A 23357-nucleotide genomic window follows, 5' to 3' on the forward strand; every position below is an offset into this window, starting at 1 on the left:
ATATGTATCTGGTGCTAACCCTTCAGATAGCATTACTGGGCGATCTGAAAAGTCATAGTCAATCGATCAATAATAAAATAATACTTTTAGCAAAAATGTTTATTTTCAATTGACAATCTTTAGAAACAATGAGAATGGAAAGGTTCAGAGCTTTTGTGAAACAGCACAGTTGAAAAATATATGGCAAGTAGAAATCCAATATGGATGGTGTTAAGAGATAAATGGGAGGGGCTGACGGAGCTGAAGGTCGAGACTAATAACAAGATAACTAATATAAAACATATGGTGCCTGTGAAACGTATATAGGTTAGGAACTTTTTAGAAATAGTAGTTTGAAAGATGTGGCAAATGGAAATCAAACCGGATGGACATCATACATATATTGGAAAGGTTGAGGGTAGAGGAAGGACAATAGTTCAAATAAAACTCAATTTAAAAAACTGTTGTAAAATAGACTGTGACCATAAAAATGTATGAACTGGAAATACAGGCCTAAGTGTTGTTGTTCACTAGTTTGTTCCAATTGGCAATTGGGGGAGGCGTTGGAGGGTAATAAAGGAAATATATATATTTTTAAATGTGTATGTGTGTTTCTATGTAGGTATATATCTAAATGTGTGTGTGTATCTATATGTGTGTGTGTATATGTATGTATCTTTATATATATAAGCAAAGTTATATTAACTTGAAGCTTGGGGCACCAATTTTTGGCCCTTGACATGAACGGGCAAATGTTGTCAAGATGGCAGTACATATCATCCAGAAACATAAAACATATATTTTCTAATTCGTTTACATTGGGAGGCAGATAAAGCGTGTTCATCAAAAGCAATCACTTTTGTACTTTTGTATGTGAAAACACACACACACATACAAAAGTGATTTGTGTGCCTCCCGCTTTATCTGCCTCCCAATGAATTAGAAAAGATATGTTTTATGTTTCTGGACGATATGTACTGCCATCTTGACAACATGACTGAGCGGCGCTCCTCCCTCGCCGATTTTGCCCCTTCACGTCAAGGGCCAAAGACAGGTGCCCCACGCTTCAAGTTAATATAACTCACTCATTGGACTGCAGTTGCACAGTAGGGAAGCGACTCCCTGGAAATTACATTTGACACACCTGTCGTCAATTGCTTACAGCTGAGCCGGAGTAGTAACACAAGACCGAGTAGGATACTTCTCTCACAATATTGGAGGTTTGTGAATTATGTTCCGGTAGCCTATACCATATGGTGTTGTTACATTATTCATACACTGAATAATAACTTCTTCCTTGTGTACGCAGTCTCAGCAGGATGAAGGTGTCATATTAACGTAGGCTATATACAGTAGGCTAAACGCCCTCACTTATTTTTTGCCTTTGTCACACATTGTCCGGCATTTTCTCTTAAGTGTAAACTGAGGTTGAAGGGATTTGCTTGAAGTCCGTGTTATTCGGAATCCATCTTTGCACCTGTTTCGATGCCTGGTCTGTGCTGCTGCCCTGATCGATTCCTGTTTTTATCAGGTATCGTGCCTTTGAATCGGCTGTTGAATCTAACCTGGTCTTCAGGGATGGCGATAAGGGAGGAAACATTTTATTTTACTAAATTAAATACTTTTGTAATCTTGCTTCCCTAATTTATTTGAGATGTAATGTCGAGAGTGTGGCGCATAATTCATCACAACCCATTGTTGTGGGAAATTCGGAGTTTGATAAACGTTGTGGCAATATTCCAAATGATCAGCGGTGGTTTTATTGGGATTTTCTCCTCGAGCCTTCAGGTCAATTTTATAATTCAGGTGTTGCGCATGCTGTTAGTTTTACCTTGCTTTCTAGCTGCGAATTTCTTGTCTAGAAAGTAGGCCTATGATAAAAATACAGATCTATATTGTTTTCTCCAAACAATGATAATCATTATTTTAGATTTACTAATACAACTGTTCAGAAAGCTATTTACGTAATACTTTTCTCCCAAAAAGATCAGTGTCAATTCTTTGTACCTGTTTTTTTCCAATATTTTGTGCACCATCTCCTTGCAAGGAAAATGGCACTATATAAATATTGGTGAACACATTTGGGTGGGTCATAATGCCATTCCTCCATACAGAATCTTCCCAGATTATTGACATCCTTCAGTCAGTGTTTATGGATTAGATTACCCCCAAAGACCTCTATTTTAGTTTCATAAAATTATGTCCATAGTGCCTGGTTCCAGTCTAAGTGCCAATACTGTTTAACAAGCTACATTGATCCTTCAATCATAAAAGACATCATAGCATGGATCTTATTTAGGTCTAAACAAATTACTAAATCATTTGCTTGTACAGTTGCTTCCAGATGTTTTGTGCTGTGACCCCCTATTTCTTTTAATGCCTTTAAATGTCAATATGCCCCTCTGGACAAATGAAACAATGGTTTAGGAACCTTTGCTGGTTCCTCTCAATATTATTTTTTTCTTTCTGGCAACCCTTCCAAAGAGCCTATTGGCAGGTGGCATCTAATTATGGCTTAACCAAGTCCTGTGATTCTCCAACTAGCCGATATTCCGCGGAGTGTCTGGATACAGCATGGCCAAAAGTATGTGGGCACCCTTTCAAATGAGTGGACTTGGCTAATTCAACCACACCCATGCTGACAGGTATATTAAATCTAGCATACAGCCATGCAATCACCACAGACAGACATTGGCAGTAGAATGGCCTGTACTGAAGAGCACAGTGACTCAACGTGGTACCGTCATAGCATGCCACCTTTCCAACAAGTCAGTTTGTCAAATGTCTGCCCTGCTAGAGCTGCCCCAGTCAACTGTTAGTGCTGTTATTGTGAAGTGGAAATGTCTAGAAGCAACAACGGCTCGGCCATGAAGTGGTAGGCCACACAAGCTCACAGAACGGGACCGCCAAGTACTGAATCGCTCGGTTGTAACACTAACTAGTTCCAAACTGCCTCCGGACGTAACGTCAGCACAATAAACGTTGTCCGGGAGCTTCGTGAAATGGGTTTCCATGGCCGAGCAGCCACACAAGCCTAAGATCACCATGCACAATGCCAAGCGTTGGCTAGAGGTGTAAAGCTTGCCACCATTAGTCTTGGGAGCAGTGGAAACGCTTTCTCTGGAGTGATAAATCACACTTCACCATCTGACAGACAAATCTGGGGTTAGCGGATGCCAGGAGAATGCTACCTGTCCTAATGTATAGTGCCAACTGTAAAGATTGGTGGAGGAGGAATAATTGTCTGGGGCTGTTCATGGTTTGGGCTAGAACCTCTAGCTCCAGTAAAGGGAAACCTTAATGCTACAGCATACATTCTAGACGATTCTGTGCTTCCAACTTTGTGGCAACAGTTTGGGAAGGCCATTACCTGTTTCAGCATGACAATACCCCTGTGCACAAAGCGAGGTACAGAAATTGTTTGAAGAACTTGACTGGCCTGCACAGAGCCCTGACCTCAACCCCATCGAACACCTTTGGGATGAATTGGAACGCAGGCTGCGAGACAGCCTTAATCAACATCAATGCCCTACCTTACTAATGCTCTTGTGGCTGAAAAGAAGCAAGTCCCCACATAAATGTTCCAACAGCTAACGTAAACTCACCCCATTCCATACATAATAATGGTGTTCAACCACGACATTCAAACGAGGCTGCAAAGAAAACTAATTGGACTGTAGCGACTGTGTTGACTTCAAAATCTGGGGTGTGAACTACGTTTCTGCTTCCCCCTTGAGGTAATCACTTATTTTACATGTCTGGAGAGTTGACCGTAAGGCTTCCTCCTTTCACCAACCCAGTCCTGTATTTAAACTGTAGTCAGAGCTCTCACTCATGGTCAATCTGTTCTGAGTAGTCTTCAACTTCTTCCCTCAGAACTCAAGGTGTTTCCTCTGGTGTTCTTCGGCCATGACGTAGTCATTTGTGTATTTGGAGTACTGTAGTTTAATTGGGTATATTTGATGGCTTCATCAGTGTGGGAGCTGTCAGACAGGAAAGGTGTGTCAGAGTTGCATAAACTGAAACAAACATGCCAAAGCGTGCGTAAGTGCGTCTAATGGGGTCACCATGTCACCCACATTTCTGAATGACTCCGACTAGAGTGCTATCCTCTTGTGTGTAGTCAAGACACCATGCCTTATTGGTCAAATGAGAAACTTGCATGATCTGACCTTTTAAAGTGCCATGTGTAGATCCATGTAGTGTATTATCTCAAGTAATCACCTACTACACTATACACTGCATCCGGAAAGTATTCAGACCCCTTGACTTTTCCACATTTTGTTACGTTACAGCCTTATTCTAATACTGATTGAATAAAACATTTTCAACCCACACAAAAAACATAATGACTAAGTGAAAAATGTAAATGTATAAAAAATAAGTATTCAGACCCTTTGCTTTGAGACCTGAAGTTGCGCCTGTTTCCATTAATCATCCTTGATGTTTCTACAATTTGGTTGGACATGATTTGGAAAGGCACACACATGTCCTATATAAGTTCACACAGTTGACAGTGCATGTCAGAGCAAAAACCAAGCCATGAGGTCAAAGGAATTGGCCGTAGAGCTCTGAGACAGGATTGTGTTGAGACACAGAGCTGAGGAAGGGTACCAAAACATTTCTGCAGCATTGATTGGCCCCAAGAACACACTGGCCTCCATCATTCTTAAATCGATCAAGTTTGGAACCAGCAAGACTCTTCCTAGAGCTGGCCTCCCGGCCAAACTGAGCAATCTGTGGAGAAAGGGCCCTGGTCAGGGAGGTGACCAAGAACCCGATGGTAAATCTGACAGCGCTCCTCAGTGGAGATGGGAGAACTTTCCAGAAGGACAACCATCTCTGCAGTACTCCACCAATCAGGCCTTTATGTTAGAGTTAGCCAGACAGAAGCCACTCCTCAGTAAAAGGCACTTGACAATCCGCTTGGTGTTTGCCAAAAGTCACCTAAAGCACTCAGACCCTGAGAAAAAAGACTCTGGTCTAATGAAACCAAGATTGAACTCTTTAGCCTGAATGCCAAGCGTCACATCTGGAGGAAACCAGGCACCGTCCCCACGGTGAAGCATGGTGGTAGCAGCATCATGCCGTGGGGATGTTATTCAGTGGCAGGGACTGGGAGACTAGTCAGGATTGAGGGAAAGATGAATGGAGTCAAGTACAGAGAGATCCTTGCTCCAGAGTGTTCAGGACCTCCGACTGGGGACAAACGTTCACCTTCCAACAGGACAACTACCCTAACCACACAGCCAAGACAATGCTAGGGTTGCATTTCCCAGACTTGAACCCTATCGAACATCTCGGGAGAGACCTGAAAATAGCTGTGTAGTGATGCTCCCCATCCAACCTGACAGAGCTTGAGAGGATCTGCAGAGAAGAATGGGAGAAACTCTCCCTCAAGAAGACTTGAGGCTGTAATCACAGCCAAAGGTTCTTCTGCAAAATATTGAGTAAAGGGTCTGAATACTTTAGCAAATGTGATTTTATTTTATTGTCATGGGGTTATTGTGTGTTATGGCAGCAAAGCGGGGACGTTTGTTCAGCGTTTGGATCTATTGCTTGCGGTAGTTTAAATAAAATAAAATGTGTTTTTAATTTTTAATCCCAGCCCCCCCGTCCCCTTAGGAGGCCTTTTGGTAGGCCGTTATTGTAAATAAGAATTTGTTATTAACTGACTTGCCTAGTTAAATAAAAAATAAACATTATTTGCCCTCGGCTCAACTCATATGATTTGAGTTTTATACAGGGCAACTCTGTGCTTGAACACTTAATGCCAGTTCAGGCATATCCTGTAGACTTACTAGTACTCTGATCTATGTTTTATATAGGGAAATCTAGTTTTGAATGTTCCATGCATCCCCTTACTTGGGTGAGAAGGCCCTGGATAGGGTTGAGGTTTGTGCTGAAATGGGAGCTGCTCCCTTTCCCCTCTTACTGTATACTGTTCCCTTAAACCAGTCAGACAGCATTTGATTGTTAAAGCTTACGTTCTTATCTTAAGGTAGTTTCACGCTGTAGGCTTTGTCAGATAACACTGTGTATCCAATACTCTGGAACTTTACACGGGTCTGTTAGATTTCATAACCACCTTGTATACTGTGGTGTTGATTTACACGTTTGAGTCTCTTCTGTACTCAATAATGTATTCAGTAAATGTATTGGGTGTTTTTTTTGTGTGTTTTGGAATACTTTAAAGTCAAATACTTCCAAAGGACAATGTGTAGTTTTCAGGCAGATTTGATCTTGCATTGTGTGTATCTTTAGAATTGTTAAGTTTCTTGGTGTCCCCAGTGATGAGTTCAGTTTGTCTTCTCTTATTGATGCCCCTCACAAATCAGACCTTTAACTCAATTCTTCAGTTAATTTGAATGGCCTGGGAGGAACTTTGCGTACTTGTGAATATCAAGAGAACTGAAGTTCCTTTTCAAAAAGCCCGACCCCTCTAGGAATTTTAAAGCGACTGCTTCACGTGGTTTGTCTAAATGCAGGCTTGTTGTACTAGCCATTACTTGGGCCTACATGTTATGCTGATTCTTGAAGAGCATTTATAAAATTAACCCTCCTCTCCTGCTTGAGATGTATGGCATGATGGCTTAGATATCTACAGTTTATAACAGTTTGAAAGGAAATCTGACTTGGACATGGTGAACATGTCAGACAGCAATCCAGTTGTGTTGAGTGTTGGCCTAATTGTTATACAATGCAGCTTTGTTCCATGGCTTGGCATTCTGTGTCTTCGGGCTGTGGTATTATTGAATAGAGAGATGATGACAGGATAGTAATGCTCGCCGCATGTAGCTGTTCTCTCTGTAAATGCATGGCATTTATCCTTACCCATTAATAGGGAGGGAGCTATCCTTGATTTACCCACTTCATATGTGTATACTGTATTCTAGTCTCATCCTATATAACTACTGCTGTATACACCTTTTACTATTACAATACTGTCTATACAGACCATTTGTGTGTATTACCATGCAGACAGAACGAAAGTGTATCGTGGTCAAGCAACAACACCATGCGCTCTTTGAGTGACTGGTGGGACAGGGTCTGTGTGGAAAGCGGCATGGAGGGAGAAAGCGGAGAAGGATGACTCAAGTAGCGGAGTAAACTATAAAAATTGACGTTACACATGGCGTATCACATTTACCAAACATTCAAATACCGTTATAGAAGCTAAAGTAAAAACAAACCTGTCCGTGCATAAATACCGGTGTGTATAGCCCTACACCCGCAATAATATCTTCAAAATATTTTTACGCAACCAATACCATTTTCTTTGACCGATTCAGTTGTGGTCTTTATCGTCTGTAGCCTAGTGGTTAAGAGCAAGGAGCCAGTAGCCAAAAATAATCCCCTAGCCGACTGCGTGAAAAATCGGTCTGTACCCAAGAGCAAGGCAATTAACCCTAATTGCTTCTGTAAATCGCTCTGGATAAGAGCAACTGCTAAATTACTCAAATGAAATGTGTGTAACCTTCCCCCCCTGCCTAGCAACAGGTATATTGTCTTGGGAATGGTATACTTGAGCAATAAGGCCAGAGGAGGTGTGGTATATGGCCAATATACCACAGCTAAGGGCTGTTCTTAGGCACAACGCAGAGTGGTATATATGCCATATACTACAAACCCCTTAAGGAGCCTTATTGCTATTATAAATTGGTTACCAATGTAATTAGAGCAGTATAATTAAATGTTTTGTCATACCCGTGGTATACGGTCTGATATACCATGGCCTTCAGCCAATAAGAACTCATGGCTCAAAGTTTTATAATGATATTTAGAAAACAGGCCATCTTAAATAAGAGAAAATGTTGAGTAGAATACATGGGTGATACTGATACTCAACTGAGTTGTAATAACATAATTATTATATTCTCTTAATTGAGTGAAGCTTGCGTGTGTGAAACTGACTTTGTCCCAACGTGAACGTGTGCCACACACTCCAGTCAATGAGTGTTTTGCTGCTCCCTGCATGCTGACCATGTCTGCGTTTCCAAATGGCACCCTATTTAGTGCACTACTTTTGACCAGAGCCCTATGTGTGCGGAACCCTGACTGATGGCCATTGTACTATCAACACTCCTTCCCTAGTCTCCCTCTGAGCTACTGACAGAAGCAGAGAAATGCTGATCCGATTCTTTTCACTTCAACAATAGTATTTCGCGCATGGCTGGTATATTGTGTTATATGACCCGTCCACTTTGGGTCACCATATTTGAATATGTATATTTATTAGAGGCAAATTGGTTATCTAGGACACAGTGGCAGTTTTCAAGGGATCCTTCGGTATTTTGGCAATCGGGCCCTTTATCTACTTCCCCAGAGTCCGATGAACTCGTGGATACCATTTTTTATGTATACGTGTGGTTTGAAGGAAGTTTCTGATTAGCATTAGCACAATGACTGGAGGTCTATGGGTATCTGCTAGCATATACCCATAGACTTATAGTCATTGTGCTAACGCTAGTTAGCATTGGCTCTCAAAACTACCTCTAAGTGATATCCACAAGTTAATCTGACTCAGGAAGTAGATCAAAGCCTCGGTGTGTCAAAGTCCCGAAGTATCCCTTCATGTGGATCATCCCTGTAGGACTGCCTAAAATGTGTAGCTCTGTATTACCTCTGTCAAATGTGAATCCCCCCCCCCAGTGTTTTATATCTATTTCCACAATTACGTTGGAATAATACTGTGAAATGGTGAAAATTCTGGTCTTTTTAGTGTAAGAATGGTTTGAAAAGACTGCCTGAAATTTCAGCCTGTTTGGTGTGATGGAGTTTTGGCCTGCCTGCTTGACACCAGGTGGTAAATAGACTAATAAGAACAAGTTTTCTGAACCTCTCTGCCAATAACAGCTAATTTTTGGTTTTCCTCTCCCTGCTCAAACCGCTCCCAGACAATCCAAGCAAAACAATTCTTGCTTGAGAAATTGCCCTTTGCTAAGAAGCCATGTTTGTTTATTTTTTACAATTTTAATTGAAAACACAGTAAGGTAACGGTTTACCTTAATGTATTTTCTGTTAGCCATAAATTATTTGATTGTTGAGATATAAAAGAAACAGCTGTATTGGGCCTTTAACCTATGACCCCAGTGTTTCCTCCAGGACAGCTAAAGGAGCTCCGGGAGACATGGAGTTCAGGGATCTAACGACCAGGGTCGGACTCTGGTATGGGAACTTCATGAATAATGCAGGTGAGGATCCATCACTAACTGCTGTCCAACAACAATGAATAGATTGAGTTTTTGTATTAAAAAGGCAAATGGGTTTTAGGCTACACGTTTCAGGCAAACGGGTCTCCCGAGTGCCGCTGCGGTTCAAGGCACTGCATCTCAGTGCAAGAGGTGTCACTACAGTCCCTGGTTGGAATCCAGGCTGTATCACATCCGGCCATGATTGGGAGTCCCATAGGGTGGCGCACAATTGGCCCAGCGTCGTCCGGGTTTGACCGGGGTAGGCGGCCGTCATTGTAAATAAGAAATTGTTCTTAACTGACTTGTCTGGTTAAATAAATAAAAAATCTATATATTTTTGTATGTTTTCAGTAGAAGCCAGAGTATAACGAATGAACGCATTATGCAACATTCTCTTCCTATGTTTTCCTTGGTGGAAGTAGACAGATATTGGCTGTGTATCTAGCCGAGGTTGGTCTTCTGGGGTTGATGAAATAGCGCTGATCATCATTACAAGCCATGAGAATCAACTGTAACCTACCCTCTTAAACATATTGTTGGTGCATCACAGTTGAATGCTTGGCTAGATGGCATGATGTACTGATTTATTTTATTGAATCATATACTCAACCCTTCTCTGCTGTCAAGACCCCAGGACAGAAGACTGGTTTCTCATGTCATCGCCGCTCCCCCAGACCGTAGTAATCGTGGCGTACATCTACTTTGTGACGCGGCTGGGGCCCAGGCTCATGGAGAAACGCAAGGCCTTCCACCTCAAAGAAGTTCTCATCATCTACAACTTCAGCGTCGTTGCCTTGTCCCTCTACATGTGCTATGAGGTGGGTCTCTTTCTCAATGGACTTCTGACTTCTAGTGTTTTATACTGCCTCGTCAAGCAGGACAGTCTGAGGCGAGAGGCAAAGAAATGAAGCAGTTGGGATTTCTCAAGTTTAATATTCAGGATCACAATGATGGATCATTTCATACTTAATTACTTCTGATCATTACATTGTCAGCGGCAAGACAAACTTAATCTCAAAATAGTTGGAGCCTTTTTTATTTGCAAGGTGTTTTTATACCAATGGTTCAAAATCAAATCACATACGGTACACATATTTAGCAGTTGTTATTGCGGGTGTAGCGAAATGCTTGTGTTCAAATATAATTTTATTTGTCACATACACATGGTTAGCAGATGTTAATACAAGTGTAGCGAAATGCTTGCGCTTCTAGTTCCGACAATGCAGTAATAACCAACGAGTAATCTAGCTAACAATTTCACAACAACTACCTTATACACACAAGTGTAAAGGGATGAAGAATATGTACATAAAGATGTGTCCTGGAGGGCAGGTAGTTTGCCCCCGGTGATGCGTTGGGCAGACTGCACCACCCTCTGGGTTCATATAACACATGCGTGAAACGGGAGTAGATTGAGGGTTTTCCCATTGACACTAGTTCATTGTAGGGGCACAGATCAGTGATTTACCTCAAGGAAACAGGAAAGGATGCCTTTTGGTGACAAATTCCTCCCCGTTGACTGGTGTGCAGAACCTGTCTTGAGCAGGAAATGCAGGTCATGATCCATAGGCCATATAGTGAAATGTCTTTTTTGTTCCACTCTTTTGTCAGACTGTCAAGGTTTAATGGTTGTCACCAAACACCAACTTGTACTAGGTATTAAGAAACGTGTGTGGGGGAGGGGGGTGCCGTCATACTTTCTTTAGTTTCAGTGTGAAGACGATACATTTTTATTGATGTCTAATCTTTGCATAAAGGAGAGCCATGCAACAACTAGTGTGTTGTGATTTGGAATGTTTTTAATTCATTGCCTCTCCTTCCTGTAGTATGTGATGTCGGGCTGGGGGACGGGCTACACGTTCCACTGTGACCTAGTGGACTACTCGGACTCGCCGCAGGCAGTGAGGGTAAGAGCTGTGGAATGTGACTCTACCTGCAACAGACAGGCAGAGAACTACTACTGGTCGTTCCTCTCTTCTTATGAGCACTTATTCACCTGTGGAATCCCCCACTGACTCTAGCATGCCAACAAGCTGTTGGAACAAAGAAGCATTGAGAGCAGGTCATTCCATGGGAGTGATTCACACCACGTTTCCTGTGTTGCATAATATCATTGTGTGGTGAGGCCTGTTAGGCCGCCACCATCCTACCAAAGCAGGCTGACTATTCCGGCAGTCTTTTCAAACAGCTCTTACACGGAAAGGGCATTATTATTTTCACAGTATAATTCTAACCTCATATTGTGTAAATGCATATAAAACAGGAAACTCATATTATTTACTTTAAAAGTTCAGTGCTGTGACAGGTACACGTTTTGCTTATCTGTAAGTAACGTAATGATACTTGTCACTAATAACCTCTCTCTCCTTAGATGGCAGGGACGTGTTGGCTCTACTACTTCTCAAAGTTCATAGAGATGTTGGATACGGTAAGATGGTTCTTTTTAGAACAGCTTTCTGACTATCTGTGTCTCGCTTGTTCAGAGGGTTTGGGTTAAATGCGGAAGACACATTTTGGTTGACTGCATTCAGTTGTACAACTGACTAGGTTTCCCCTTTTCCCTTCTGTCATTTTCACTCTTGTTCTGTTCTAAATGGCTGAATTCTCCCTCCTGTCAGATCTTTTTTGTTCTGAGGAAGAAGAACAGCCAGATTACATTCCTCCATGTCTACCATCACTCCATAATGCCCTTTACCTGGTGGTTTGGTGTCCGCTTCGCTGCAGGTACAGTAGACAAGAACTTGAGTTACTCCCATGACTGTATTAAACTACTTACAAATGGGCATACGACCAGATGTATATAGTGATGGACTGTCCCAGAGAAATGTCAGTATTCAGCAGGTCATCTTCCTTAGGAGCTGTTGTAGGAAGTGGAACCTGGAAACCTGTCCATCTAGGGTTAGCATTGCCCAATAGAACAGCAAACCATGACTGCTAATTGCTGGTGTCGTCCTCCAGGTGGCCAGGGGACGTTCCATGCCCTGTTGAACTGTGTGGTCCATGTCATCATGTACTCTTACTACGGCCTGTCTGCCCTGGGCCCCGCCTACCAGAAGTACCTCTGGTGGAAGAAGTATCTCACCACCATTCAGCTGGTTCGTACTTGCACTTCACTACTACACTAGTGGGGGAGTTGAATTTGAACCAATACGAGAGAGCCACCCATAAGTTTTTATGGACAAGGATATTTTGTTGGGCCTCTTGGGATGGTCTCCTTATATGTTCAAAACAAGTAATATATAACCTTCCTGTCTGTCCTCAGATCCAGTTTGTGATCGTGACCACCCACATCTGGCAGTATTTCTTCATGAAGGACTGTCCCTACCAGTTCCCCATCTTCATCTACATAATAGGCCTCTACGGCCTGGTCTTTCTCCTCCTCTTCCTCAACTTCTGGTACCACGCCTACACTAAGGGCAAGAGGCTGCCCAAGGTCCTTCAAGCCAAAACTTGGGCCCACCCCTACAATAAAACTAATGGCCAATACAATAGTGAAATAACCAATGGGAATGGTTTCCATCACGACAAGAATGAGTGACAGGGTGTCCAGCAAATCAGGCTAAGGATTGGGGGTTGAATGCATTTGAATATCAGCCTATTCAGCAACTGAAATTAGACATGGAATTCCAATATAAAAGTCAGCGCACCTTTGAATTCAAAGAGAATTGACACCAACCCTCTGGACCTTCTGATCTCTTCTGTTCTCTCTGCTAAGGCGCAATCTCTTCTGTTCTCTCTGCTAAGGCGCAATCTCTTCTGTTCTCTCTGCTAAGGCGCAATCTCTTCTGTTCTCTCTGCTAAGGCGCAATCTCTTCTGTTCTCTCTGCTAAGGCGCAATCTCTTCTGTTCTCTCTGCCAAGGCGCAATCTCTTCTGTTCTCTCTGCTAAGGCGCAATCTCTTCTGTTCTCTCTGCCAAGGCAATCTCTCAAAGCTTTGACCCAAAGCTGTACTGTACTTTTGTATTACATATTTTCAATTTTTATACCTGTGCATTCCTTTCCTGTTCAGGGTGAGTCTGTGTTTTTAATAAACAGATTTTGAATGTTAGATAAGTGTTAGGTTAGCCAATGGTGAGACCGTTCAGTAGTTCTGTCAAACCAGCCTGAATAACCCACACTTCCTATGACCTGTCCTCCTCTGCTGTTTAGAATTGGTGCTGAAGCTCTCTAGTTTTGGCTGCAGGATTCAGCTTTGTGACCTTGCGTTCAGCTGTTTTTTTATTTTTCAATACCTGTAGTTTTTATACATTTGTTTGTACATTTAATTATAAACATTTCTATATTATGTTATTGGAGTCTAGCCTTGAGGATGATTTTGTCTATCGGCCATCTCCCAGTAAGCGCCTGAATTATTTCCTGGGCCTGTTCTCATGGATGGGAAAAACTCTGGGCCCTACCCATAGTACACCTGTAATGGTGGAGGGGTATAGGAAAACCATTGTGCCAGGAAGAACTGATGTTTACATGTATACTGAGTGGAGAATATTCGTGGTGACCCCCTCTTTTGTAAATTCCTCACCCACTTCTCTGGTTTGAGCCACAGCCTCTACTGGTGCTGAGAAATGTTCAACGCCAACCTGCTCCTGATGACAGTTGTTGGCCTACTTTAAAAACTGTATTTATGTCCAACAGAAATGACTGTGTGAATTTGAAGCCAGGTAGGAAGGAGGTGGTGCAGTACTGTTCTTGCAGGATCCGGAGCAGAGCACAAGTTTAGCTTTAGCTCTGTCACAAGCATGGCACAATATTTGAAAAACAGTAGCCGTTGTTTACCACAACATGCATATTCGTTAAATCTTCTGTTCCAAATTGAGTTCAGTTCAGTTATGACTTGCCATGCTTATGACAGTTTAAAGTGGACTTTCTCATTGAGTGTGTTCATATTTGGTGCTCCCCTGGTGATTGAGGACACAGCATTAGCTGAGTGTAGGATGGGCCTCCACAGGTGTAGTAAAACCCCAGTGCCTTGGGTGCAGGCTGAGTCCAATAAGCAACAGCGATCTAGCTGATCTGCAAATTATTTGCTGATGTTACCCATGTGGGTTACGTACCGTTCAGTGCCTTTGTCAGAGCCCCTCCAGCTCCTTGATGTAGTTATGAGTGTCCTCCAGACATGATGCCACAATAATTCTGTATAAAAAGTCCTTTGTAAATGTAATATTTGTATTTATGATAAAAAATAAATGCTCTTTATACATCACCTGTGTGATTTTTCTATTCCTGGGGCTTAATTCCTAGCAAGGATAGAAATTCCCTTCAAGGCTTTGCTTGAGCATATTTAACTGTATATTAAGCGGGACAGATATTAGTGGTAGTAAGAACTCTTTAAAATGGGTGAATCTTGACCTTTTACAAGGCAGCATTATCAACGTGACATTCTACCTGACACACCAGATGCCAGCCATTGAGCATTAAACATTTGCGATCCTTGAGTTTAGACGCTGCCATTGGACGTGACGCAATGCGGGCAGTATCGCAGCTTTTCACTGCTTTCAAAAGGAGTGTTCCCTCGATGGCTGAAGCACAGAACAATGAGACCGATAATTCAGCGGATGTATTAAGTTGGCGTTTCCACTCACTACCAAAGATGGTGGTGAGAGGAAGCTGGTGGCCTGCAGTGGGAGAATGAATGACATTCTGCTAATCTTCTCATCAATGAAACATTTGATCTCAATACAGTTTTGTTTCTAAAATGAAAATCTGTTACGAACAGAGTGGACACATTTTTGTAGACTTTACCCTTTGCACTTCCCAGAGTCGACGTTCCCTAACGCAAATACATGCTAGAATGCTCCAATAGGCTCGTGTTTGTCTCTGCCCACAACAGGAGGTCGGTGGCAACTTAATTGGAGAGGTCTGGTTGTAATGGCTGTTACTGAATGGTATCAAATACACCAAACACATGGTTTCATCATTCCATTCCATTACCTCCCTTGCAGCACACACTAACATGTTGTCCACCCAATCAAAGGACCAGAGAATTAATATAATACTGAAAGCATAAGGTACTGCATAAAAAGTGATGAGTAGTTGACATGGCGAGAGAAGACTATAGCTGAACAGTTTTGAACAAAAAACTAAGAGCAAGAGCTATATTTAGTTGTATTTTCTTTTTTACTTTCAATTACCTAGCTTAGCCTACTCAAACAAAATCAAATCAAATTGTATTCGTCACATGCGCCGAATTCAACCGGTGTAGTAGACCTTACAGTGAAATTCTTACTTACGAGCCCCTAACCAACACTCCAGTTTAAAAAAATACAGATGATAAGAAATAAAAGCAAGTAATTAAAGAGCAGCAGTAAAATAACAATAGCAAGACTATATACAGGGGGCTACCGGTACAGAGTCAATGTGCTTCCGGTTAGTTGAGGTAGTATGTACATGTAGGTAGAGTTATTAAAGTGACTGTACATAGATGATAACAGAGTAGCAGCGGTGTAAAAGGTGGGGAGGGCAATGCAAATAGTCTGGGTAGTCATTTGAGTGGCAGGGAGCTTGGTCCCAGTGATGTACTGGGCCATACGCACTACCCTCTGTAGTGCCTTGCGATCGGAGGCCGAGCAGTTGCCATACCAGGCAGTGATGCAACCAGTCAGGATGCTCTTGATGGTGCAGCTGCAGAACCTTTTGATGATCTGAGGACCCATGTAAAATCTTTTCAGTCTACTGAGGGGGAATAGGTTTTTGTCGTGCCCTCTTCACGACTGTCTTGGCTACAACTGTAGCCTTTTGTTATGACTTTTATTTTGGCGTAATGTATTGAGACACTTATTTTGTACCTTCCATACTTTTATTTTGAAAGCAATAGCATTCCCAGGGCCACCTGCACCTGTCGGGTGAGGGTGGGGAAAAAGAAACAAACAAAAGGCGCAGAGTGAGGGATGGTATGTTACCTAGCTGGCTATAGCTATCCAACACTGGAACTCTTGCTGACTGTACTGCATGATTGTAGCGGGTTTACTAACGTGTCAGTTCTAGCAGCTACTTTAACCCTTATTTCTTGTTGTAAGTATTTAACACTATCTCCACCGGAGGACTTGTGGGTTCGACAGAAACAAATAAAACACGTTTTAAAAAATGTGTCCACAGGGAAAACAATTACTTGTGGTTGAATCTCTCCTGGACCAAGAGATACAGCCAAGCAGTCACGAAGATTCACTCTGCGCCTTTTGTTTGTTTGTTTCTTTTTCCCCACCCTCACCCGACAGGTGCAGGTGGCCCTGGGAATACTATTGCTTTCAAAATAAAAGTCTGGAAGGTACAAAATAAGTGCTTCAATACATTACACCAAAATAAAAGTCATAACAAAAGGCTACAGTTGTCCCCCCTAGAAAAGGACATGTATGTCCCCATTTCAAGGACAACTTGAGAACACCCTGTCAACCTTATCATTTGAAGTTGCAAAGTCCTAAAAATTGGACTTGGATTCAGCGTCATATGCAGGGTTAGGGTGACCCTGGGAGGGTGGAGGTATTGCCTGATACCCAGAGGGCAAGTGAGAGGGGGCAGGTGGAGGGACAGGCAGGAGCATACACTAGCACACGGAAAGGGATAGAGTCTGGCGCCCGGGCTGGAGGACAGTAAGGCCAGAGTCCCAGACAATGAGGTGGGAGTGGGTGTATGTCTAACTTGAGCACTGTCCTTATCAGCGGCCTGAGGTAATGCTGGGGTGGGGTTCAGGCAAGTCAGACAAATCACTGTTGCATGGTTTTAGGCGATTGTGAAGAACCACCAATCTCTTGGGTTCTGTGATTTCATATGTCACCCCTGTGCTCCCATCCTTATCCATCCTCTTCAGCACCTGGTATGGACCCTTCCATCTTTGTGCAAGTTTGTTCATGTGCTGAGCTGGGTCATCCAAGAAAACCAAATCTCCTTCCTTGTACAAGCAAGAACACCAACTTTCCATCGTAATGATGTTTCTGTTGCAGTTTTGCCATTGTAGACTGCTGGTCCGCCTCCATATGAGGGCCTGTGTGAGTCATGTGGTCAGGTCCTGGGCATAAGCAGCAGGTATGGTGGGGGCTGTTGGTTATGAAAGAGGAGTTACAGTTTTTTTAAAAGACATTCACTGGCAGAAGAGGCTCTCTGCCACAAGCTATAAAGTAAGGGGTGAAGCCTGTACTTGAGTGCACACTTGAATTGTAGGCCAGCTCCACCTGAGGGATATACTTGTCCCATTCCCCACCGTATTGACTAATGGACTTGCAAGGTGGTCCTTCAGAGTCCTGTTCATGCCATCACATGTAGAGATACGTGATACGGGGATCTGCATGTTCTTTCAATGCCCAGTAGTTTGCATAATTGTTTTACGAGATCAGTATGAATGGACGCAAAAATTCCATGCTGGCGTATGTAGTCTTCAAAGATGCAATAAGCTACACTAGTGGCATGCTTTAAGGGGGTAAAGATTAACAAAGCGTGTGAAAGTCTGTTAAAACTAAGACATACCTATTGCCTTGGGAGGTGATGGGCAGGTCAGTGATGTCAGCTGCGACCTTCTGGAATGTCCGCCCAGCATTGATGGACTGCAGCGGGACCCTAGGAGTGGGAGTTGGGGAGCTGCGGGTCTGACATGGGAGACAGTTCACACAATGTTTGTGAATGTCACGAGACATGTAGGGCCAATAACACAGTTTACGAGCTCTCGGCAAAGTACGCTCCACTGAACACGTTGCCATGCAGGAAAGTCAGAGCTTTTGGGATGAGTGCCTCTGGAAGCAGTACCTGGTAGATGACTGTTTTCTGAGTGAGAGCTGTGACTTTCCTACATGAAAGACTCCACTCTGTATCGTTTAGCAGGGAAACCCAGAGTTTCCTCATTGCTGCAGAGGAATGTTTGAGGTACCCCAGTGATGGTCTATGTCCCCCTGTGTCTTTCAATTACATTACTGTGCTGAGGCACGCATTCGCTTGCTGTTGTTGCCGTAGCTCCTCCAAGTCAATGGCTAGTGTCTCAGAAGGGTGTGCAGCGTTGTATAGGGCCTCAGATGGAGGAAGAGGGGAGGGAAGAGGAGGCTCAGTCCCAGGGCTGAGGTGAGTGATTTAACACTGTACCACTTTGCTGATTTGTGTGTGTCCAGGTCTCCGTGACATGGTGTCTGCATGTCATTTTCCTTCCCTGTGTACCATGACAAAGTAATACACATCCAATTCCAAGATCCAATGTCCTGTCCTTCCTGTGGGGTCACTATCCACTGGACATTTCTTGAGGCTGAGTAAAGGCTTGTGGTCTGTTATAACTGAATGAACTGCTGGACAGGAAATGCATAACATTTCGGACAGTCCACACAACAGGCCATAACTCACGGTCACAGGTGGCCAAATTTCTGATGATGAGAGGGTGTGACTGGCGTATGCTATGACACACTCCCGGTTGTCTTGGCAATGTGCAAGCACTGCCCCAACGGCAGCCTGTGATGTGTCAGCGTAGAGTAGGAATGGCTCTGTAAACACTGGGTGTGCCACAATGGGGGGGTTAGTGAGAGTGTTTTTAAGTGTGTAAAATGCTTCCTCACACTCAGAGCTCCAGTGGAATCTAACCCCTTTCTGTGTCAGAGCATTCGATGGAAGCACAACAGAAAGCAAAGTTCTTAACAAACCTTGTGTAGTAGGAGCAGAAACCTGTGAAGGCTTGCACTTCAGAAGACGTTCTGGGTGTGGGCCAGTCTTTGAACTTGTCCAGGTTCTTTCAGTCAGGCTGCAAGCCATCCACGGATATGACATGTCCAAGGAATGTGACTTAGGTGTGAGCAAGATGACACTTGCTTGTCTTGAGCTTCAAGCCAGCCTTTTGGAACCAGATCAACACTTCTTCCAGAGTCCTGTAGGTGTGCCATGAAGTTCCTGTTGAAAACCAACAGAAAAAAAAAAGAACAAGAACAAGAACAAATTCTTATTTTCAATGACGGCCTAGGAACAGTGGGTTAACTGGCCTAGGAACAGTGGGTTAACTGGCCTAGGAACAGTGGGTTAACTGGCCTAGGAACAGTGGGTTAACTGGTCTAGGAACAGTGGGTTAACTGGTCTAGGAACAGTGGGTTAACTGGCCTAGGAACAGTGGAACAGTGGGTTAACTGGCCTAGGAACAGTGGGTTAACTGGTCTAGGAACAGTGGGTTAACTGGCCTAGGAACAGTGGAACAGTGGGTTAACTGGTCTAGGAACAGTGGGTTAACTGGCCTAGGAACAGTGGGTTAACTGGTCTAGGAACAGTGGGTTAACTGGCCTAGGAACAGTGGGTTAACTGGCCTAGGAACAGTGGAACAGTGGGTTAACTGGTCTAGGAACAGTGGGTTAACTGGCCTAGGAACAGTGGAACAGTGGGTTAACTGGTCTAGGAACAGTGGGTTAACTGGCCTAGGAACAGTGGAACAGTGGGGGGTTAACTGGCCTAGGAACAGTGGGTTAACTGGTCTAGGAACAGTGGGTTAACTGGCCTAGGAACAGTGGGTTAACTGGTCTAGGAACAGTGGGTTAACTGGCCTAGGAACAGTGGGTTAACTGGCCTAGGAACAGTGGGTTAACTGGCCTAGGAACAGTGGGTTAACTGGCCTAGGAACAGTGGGTTAACTGGCCTAGGAACAGTGGGTTAACTGGTCTAGGAACAGTGGGTTAACTGGCCTAGGAACAGTGGGTTAACTGGCCTAGGAACAGTGGGTTAACTTGCCTAGGAACAGTGGGTTAACTGGCCTAGGAACAGTGGGTTAACTGGTCTAGGAACAGTGGGTTAACTGGCCTAGGAACAGTGGAACAGTGGGTTAACTGGCCTAGGAACAGTGGGTTAACTGGCCTAGGAACAGTGGGTTAACTGGCCTAGGAACAGTGGGTTAACTGGCCTAGGAACAGTGGGTTAACTGGCCTAGGAACAGTGGGTTAACTGGCCTAGGAACAGTGGGTTAACTGGCCTAGGAACAGTGGGTTAACTGGTCTAGGAACAGTGGGTTAACTGGCCTAGGAACAGTGGAACAGTGGGTTAACTGGCCTAGGAACAGTGGAACAGTGGGTTAACTGGCCTAGGAACAGTGGGTTAACTGGCCTAGGAACAGTGGGTTAACTGGCCTAGGAACAGTGGGTTAACTGGCCTAGGAACAGTGGGTTAACTGGCCTAGGAACAGTGGGTTAACTGGCCTAGGAACAGTGGGTTAACTGGCCTAGGAACAGTGGGTTAACTGGTCTAGGAACAGTGGGTTAACTGGCCTAGGAACAGTGGAACAGTGGGTTAACTGGCCTAGGAACAGTGGAACAGTGGGTTAACTGGCCTAGGAACAGTGGGTTAACTGGCCTAGGAACAGTGGGTTAACTGGCCTAGGAACTGTGGGTTAACTGGCCTAGGAACAGTGGGTTAACTGGCCTAGGAACAGTGGGTTAACTGGCCTAGGAACAGTGGGTTAACTGGCCTAGGAACAGTGGGTTAACTGGCCTAGGAACAGTGGGTTAACTGGCCTAGGAACAGTGGGTTAACTGGCCTAGGAACAGTGGGTTAACTGGCCTAGGAACAGTGGGTTAACTGCCTGTTCAGAACGACAGATTTGTACCTTGTCAGCTCGGGGATATGACGTTCCTCATTGGTGGGGTTCATTACACAGATGAATGTGACACCTTTTTTGACTTGGGACAAAGTATGTGCCACAAACAGATCTGGGAAGCTGCTAAGTTCAGGTTCAAGTAGACCAACGTAGTTGGAGGACATTGACTGATGCTCAGTTGGGGGTCGTACTTTAGCTAAAATGTTCATCTGGAACATGGTGGGGATGCACAGGGGAGCTAAAGTAACAGCATTGCATCTGAGTGGGTCATTGTGTATAGAACACAGCAAGGGACCAGTCCAATTCCACAGCCGTAACTGTTTCTCTCCCAAATCTATTACAGCGTGATGTGAGCAAAAAGTCCCATCCCAGGATGAATGACTGACTAGTTTCTGACTACTTGTACATTAAGGGTGAACATTTCTTCTCCTATTCTAACAGCAATGGAGAGGGTACCTAGGGTATCAAGACACTCGCCAGTCACTGACTGTGCTAACACATGGGATTTTTGGAGTGGTTTCTTCCTACGTGAGGGGATTGACATGCAGAGGCTCTCACTAATAAGGGAGATATCTGAGCCTGTATCAAGGAATGTTTGTACTGCAACGTCCTCAATAACAGCAAAAACATAGGATGTAAGCTTGTCAGGCCCATTTTCTTCAACAGAAAATGAAGTCTCCTCTGCGTTGAAGCAGACTCGATGCTCCTGCTTCCTGGTGGGTCGTCACTGGTGTGAAGTCTCCTCTGCGTTGAAACAGACTCGATGCTCCTGCTCTTGTGGGTCGTCACTGGTGTGAAGTCTCCTCTGCGTTGAAACAGACTCGATGCTCCTGCTCTTGTGGGTCGTCACTGGTGTGAAGTCTCCTCTGCGTTGAAGCAGACTCGATGCTGCTGCTTCCTAGTGGGTCGTCACTGGTGTGAAGTCTCCTCTGCGTTGAAGCAGACTCGATGCTGCTGCTTCCTAGTGGGTCGTCACTGGTGTGAAGTCTCCTCTGCGTTGAAGCAGACTCGATGCTGCTGCTTCCTAGTGGGTCGTCACTGGTGTGAAGTCTCCTCTGCGTTGAAGCAGACTCGATGCTGCTGCTTCCTAGTGGGTCGTCACTGGTGTGAAGTCTCCTCTGCGTTGAAGCAGACTCGATGCTCCTGCTCTTGTGGGTCGTCACTGGTGTGAAGTCTCCTCTGCGTTGAAACAGACTCGATGCTGCTGCTTCCTGGTGGGTCGTCACTGGTGTGAAGTCTCCTCTGCGTTGAAACAGACTCGATGCTGCTGCTTCCTGGTGGGTCGTCACTGGTGTGAAGTCTCCTCTGCGTTGAAGCAGACTCGATGCTCCTGCTCTTGCGGGTCGTCACTGGTGTGAAGTCTCCTCTGCGTTGAAGCAGACTCGATGCTCCTGCTCTTGTGGGTCGTCACTGCCTGGAGGAGGATATGGATGATCAGTGAGTGTCCTCAGCTGATTGAGAGTATCAGGCACATTCAAACCGCTCCGGGTTCATGGAGTAGCGTCGGTGGTCAGGACTGTAATGTCTACAGTCATTGTAGTTGGAAGAACTTCTCCCCTCCCTCGGTCTCTTGAAGTGTAGCGGCTGTGAGGAGAGCCGTCCTGGCCAGGGGACCAGTACTGGGGCCTGGAGGCCCGACTCTGCCCCTCTCTGAACGGAACCAGTCAGGAGAGTGACGTCTGACTCGTTCTGGTGACTGGGTGCAGAGGGCAGTCGTTACTGTGTTTGTTTCAGATGACTCACATCAAGTCAGCTTTAACGTCAGCTGTGAGATCCTGAATGGCCTGCATTATTCCAGGGGATTGGTCAGTGTGAGCTGTGGAGGACACCAGGGTAGACAGTGGTTGTGAATAGTCAGGCAATGTCTCTAGTGTGAGTAGTGTTGTGGGGCTGGCCTGATTGACTGGGGCCATTTTCAGTGGCTCTTGAGCACGTTCACACTTACATGCCACAGCCAAGGCCAGCTCTAAGGTAGCAGCTCTAAGGTAGCAGCTCTAAGGTAGCAGTTCTAAGGTAGCAGCTCTAAGGTAGCAGCTCTAAGGTAGCAGCTCTAAGGTAGCAGCTCTAAGGTAGCAGCTCTAAGGTAGCAGCCCTAAGGTAGCAGCTCCATGTTCATAACATTTTGAGTGCAACACTTGGTCAAGGCTTACTATGAACTTTCTGAAAAGTTCTGTTTCCCTTGTTGACTGGCCATGGTCAGGGAATGCCTCCAGCACAAGACTAGTTATTTATGCTGCATATACCTCTAGGAGTTCTCTGGGCTGACGCTGCCAGGCATTGATTAATATTTTAAAGTGATGCAAAAATTCCTTTCTTCCAGAAACCCCATTCAGTTTAGTTACAGCCACTTTGTAGTCAGCCTGCGTATCTGGGGGTAGTGAGAGCCAATAGCATCCCCACTTAGCTGTGTTGGTAATAATATTGCCAGGACCTGTCCGTGAGCATCATTGAATGCCTTGACAGCTAAACTTCATTTGTATAGAGAAAAACTTTCCTTATATTTGCCATCTCCATGAAAACTAGAGGGGAGTGGAACCCAGGGGTTGTAAGGGCTCGTAAGTAAGCAATTCACGGTTGTTGTATTCCGCACATTTAACAAATATAATTTGATTTGATTACCCGTGTGGTATTATCAAGTGGAGCCAGAGGCACAT

General features: G+C 44.3%; 1 protein-coding gene across 6 annotated transcripts; it reads left to right on the forward strand.

Moving 5' to 3' along the window:
* The first annotated feature begins 1020 nt into the window (after positions 1–1020).
* Positions 1021–14373, forward strand: LOC124036528 (elongation of very long chain fatty acids protein 7-like). Of its 6 annotated transcripts, none has more exons than XM_046351223.1 (9): positions 1021–1199; positions 9085–9173; positions 9253–9432; positions 9801–9991; positions 11000–11080; positions 11545–11601; positions 11792–11897; positions 12132–12268; positions 12436–14373. In XM_046351223.1, the coding sequence occupies exons 2-9, from the start codon at positions 9110–9112 to the stop codon at positions 12709–12711; spliced, it is 1092 nt and encodes a 363-aa protein (XP_046207179.1). In that variant the 5' UTR covers positions 1021–1199; positions 9085–9109; the 3' UTR covers positions 12712–14373. The 6 variants fall into 6 exon arrangements, with proteins under 6 accessions (XP_046207179.1, XP_046207181.1, XP_046207184.1 ...); XM_046351225.1 differs by having other exon boundaries at positions 9090–9173; XM_046351224.1 differs by lacking the exon at positions 1021–1199 and adding an exon at positions 1261–1510.
* The last annotated feature ends 8984 nt before the right edge of the window (positions 14374–23357 follow it).

The sequence above is a fragment of the Oncorhynchus gorbuscha genome, linkage group LG05 (assembly GCF_021184085.1).
Source record: "Oncorhynchus gorbuscha isolate QuinsamMale2020 ecotype Even-year linkage group LG05, OgorEven_v1.0, whole genome shotgun sequence".
Taxonomy (NCBI): Eukaryota; Metazoa; Chordata; class Actinopteri; order Salmoniformes; family Salmonidae; genus Oncorhynchus; species Oncorhynchus gorbuscha.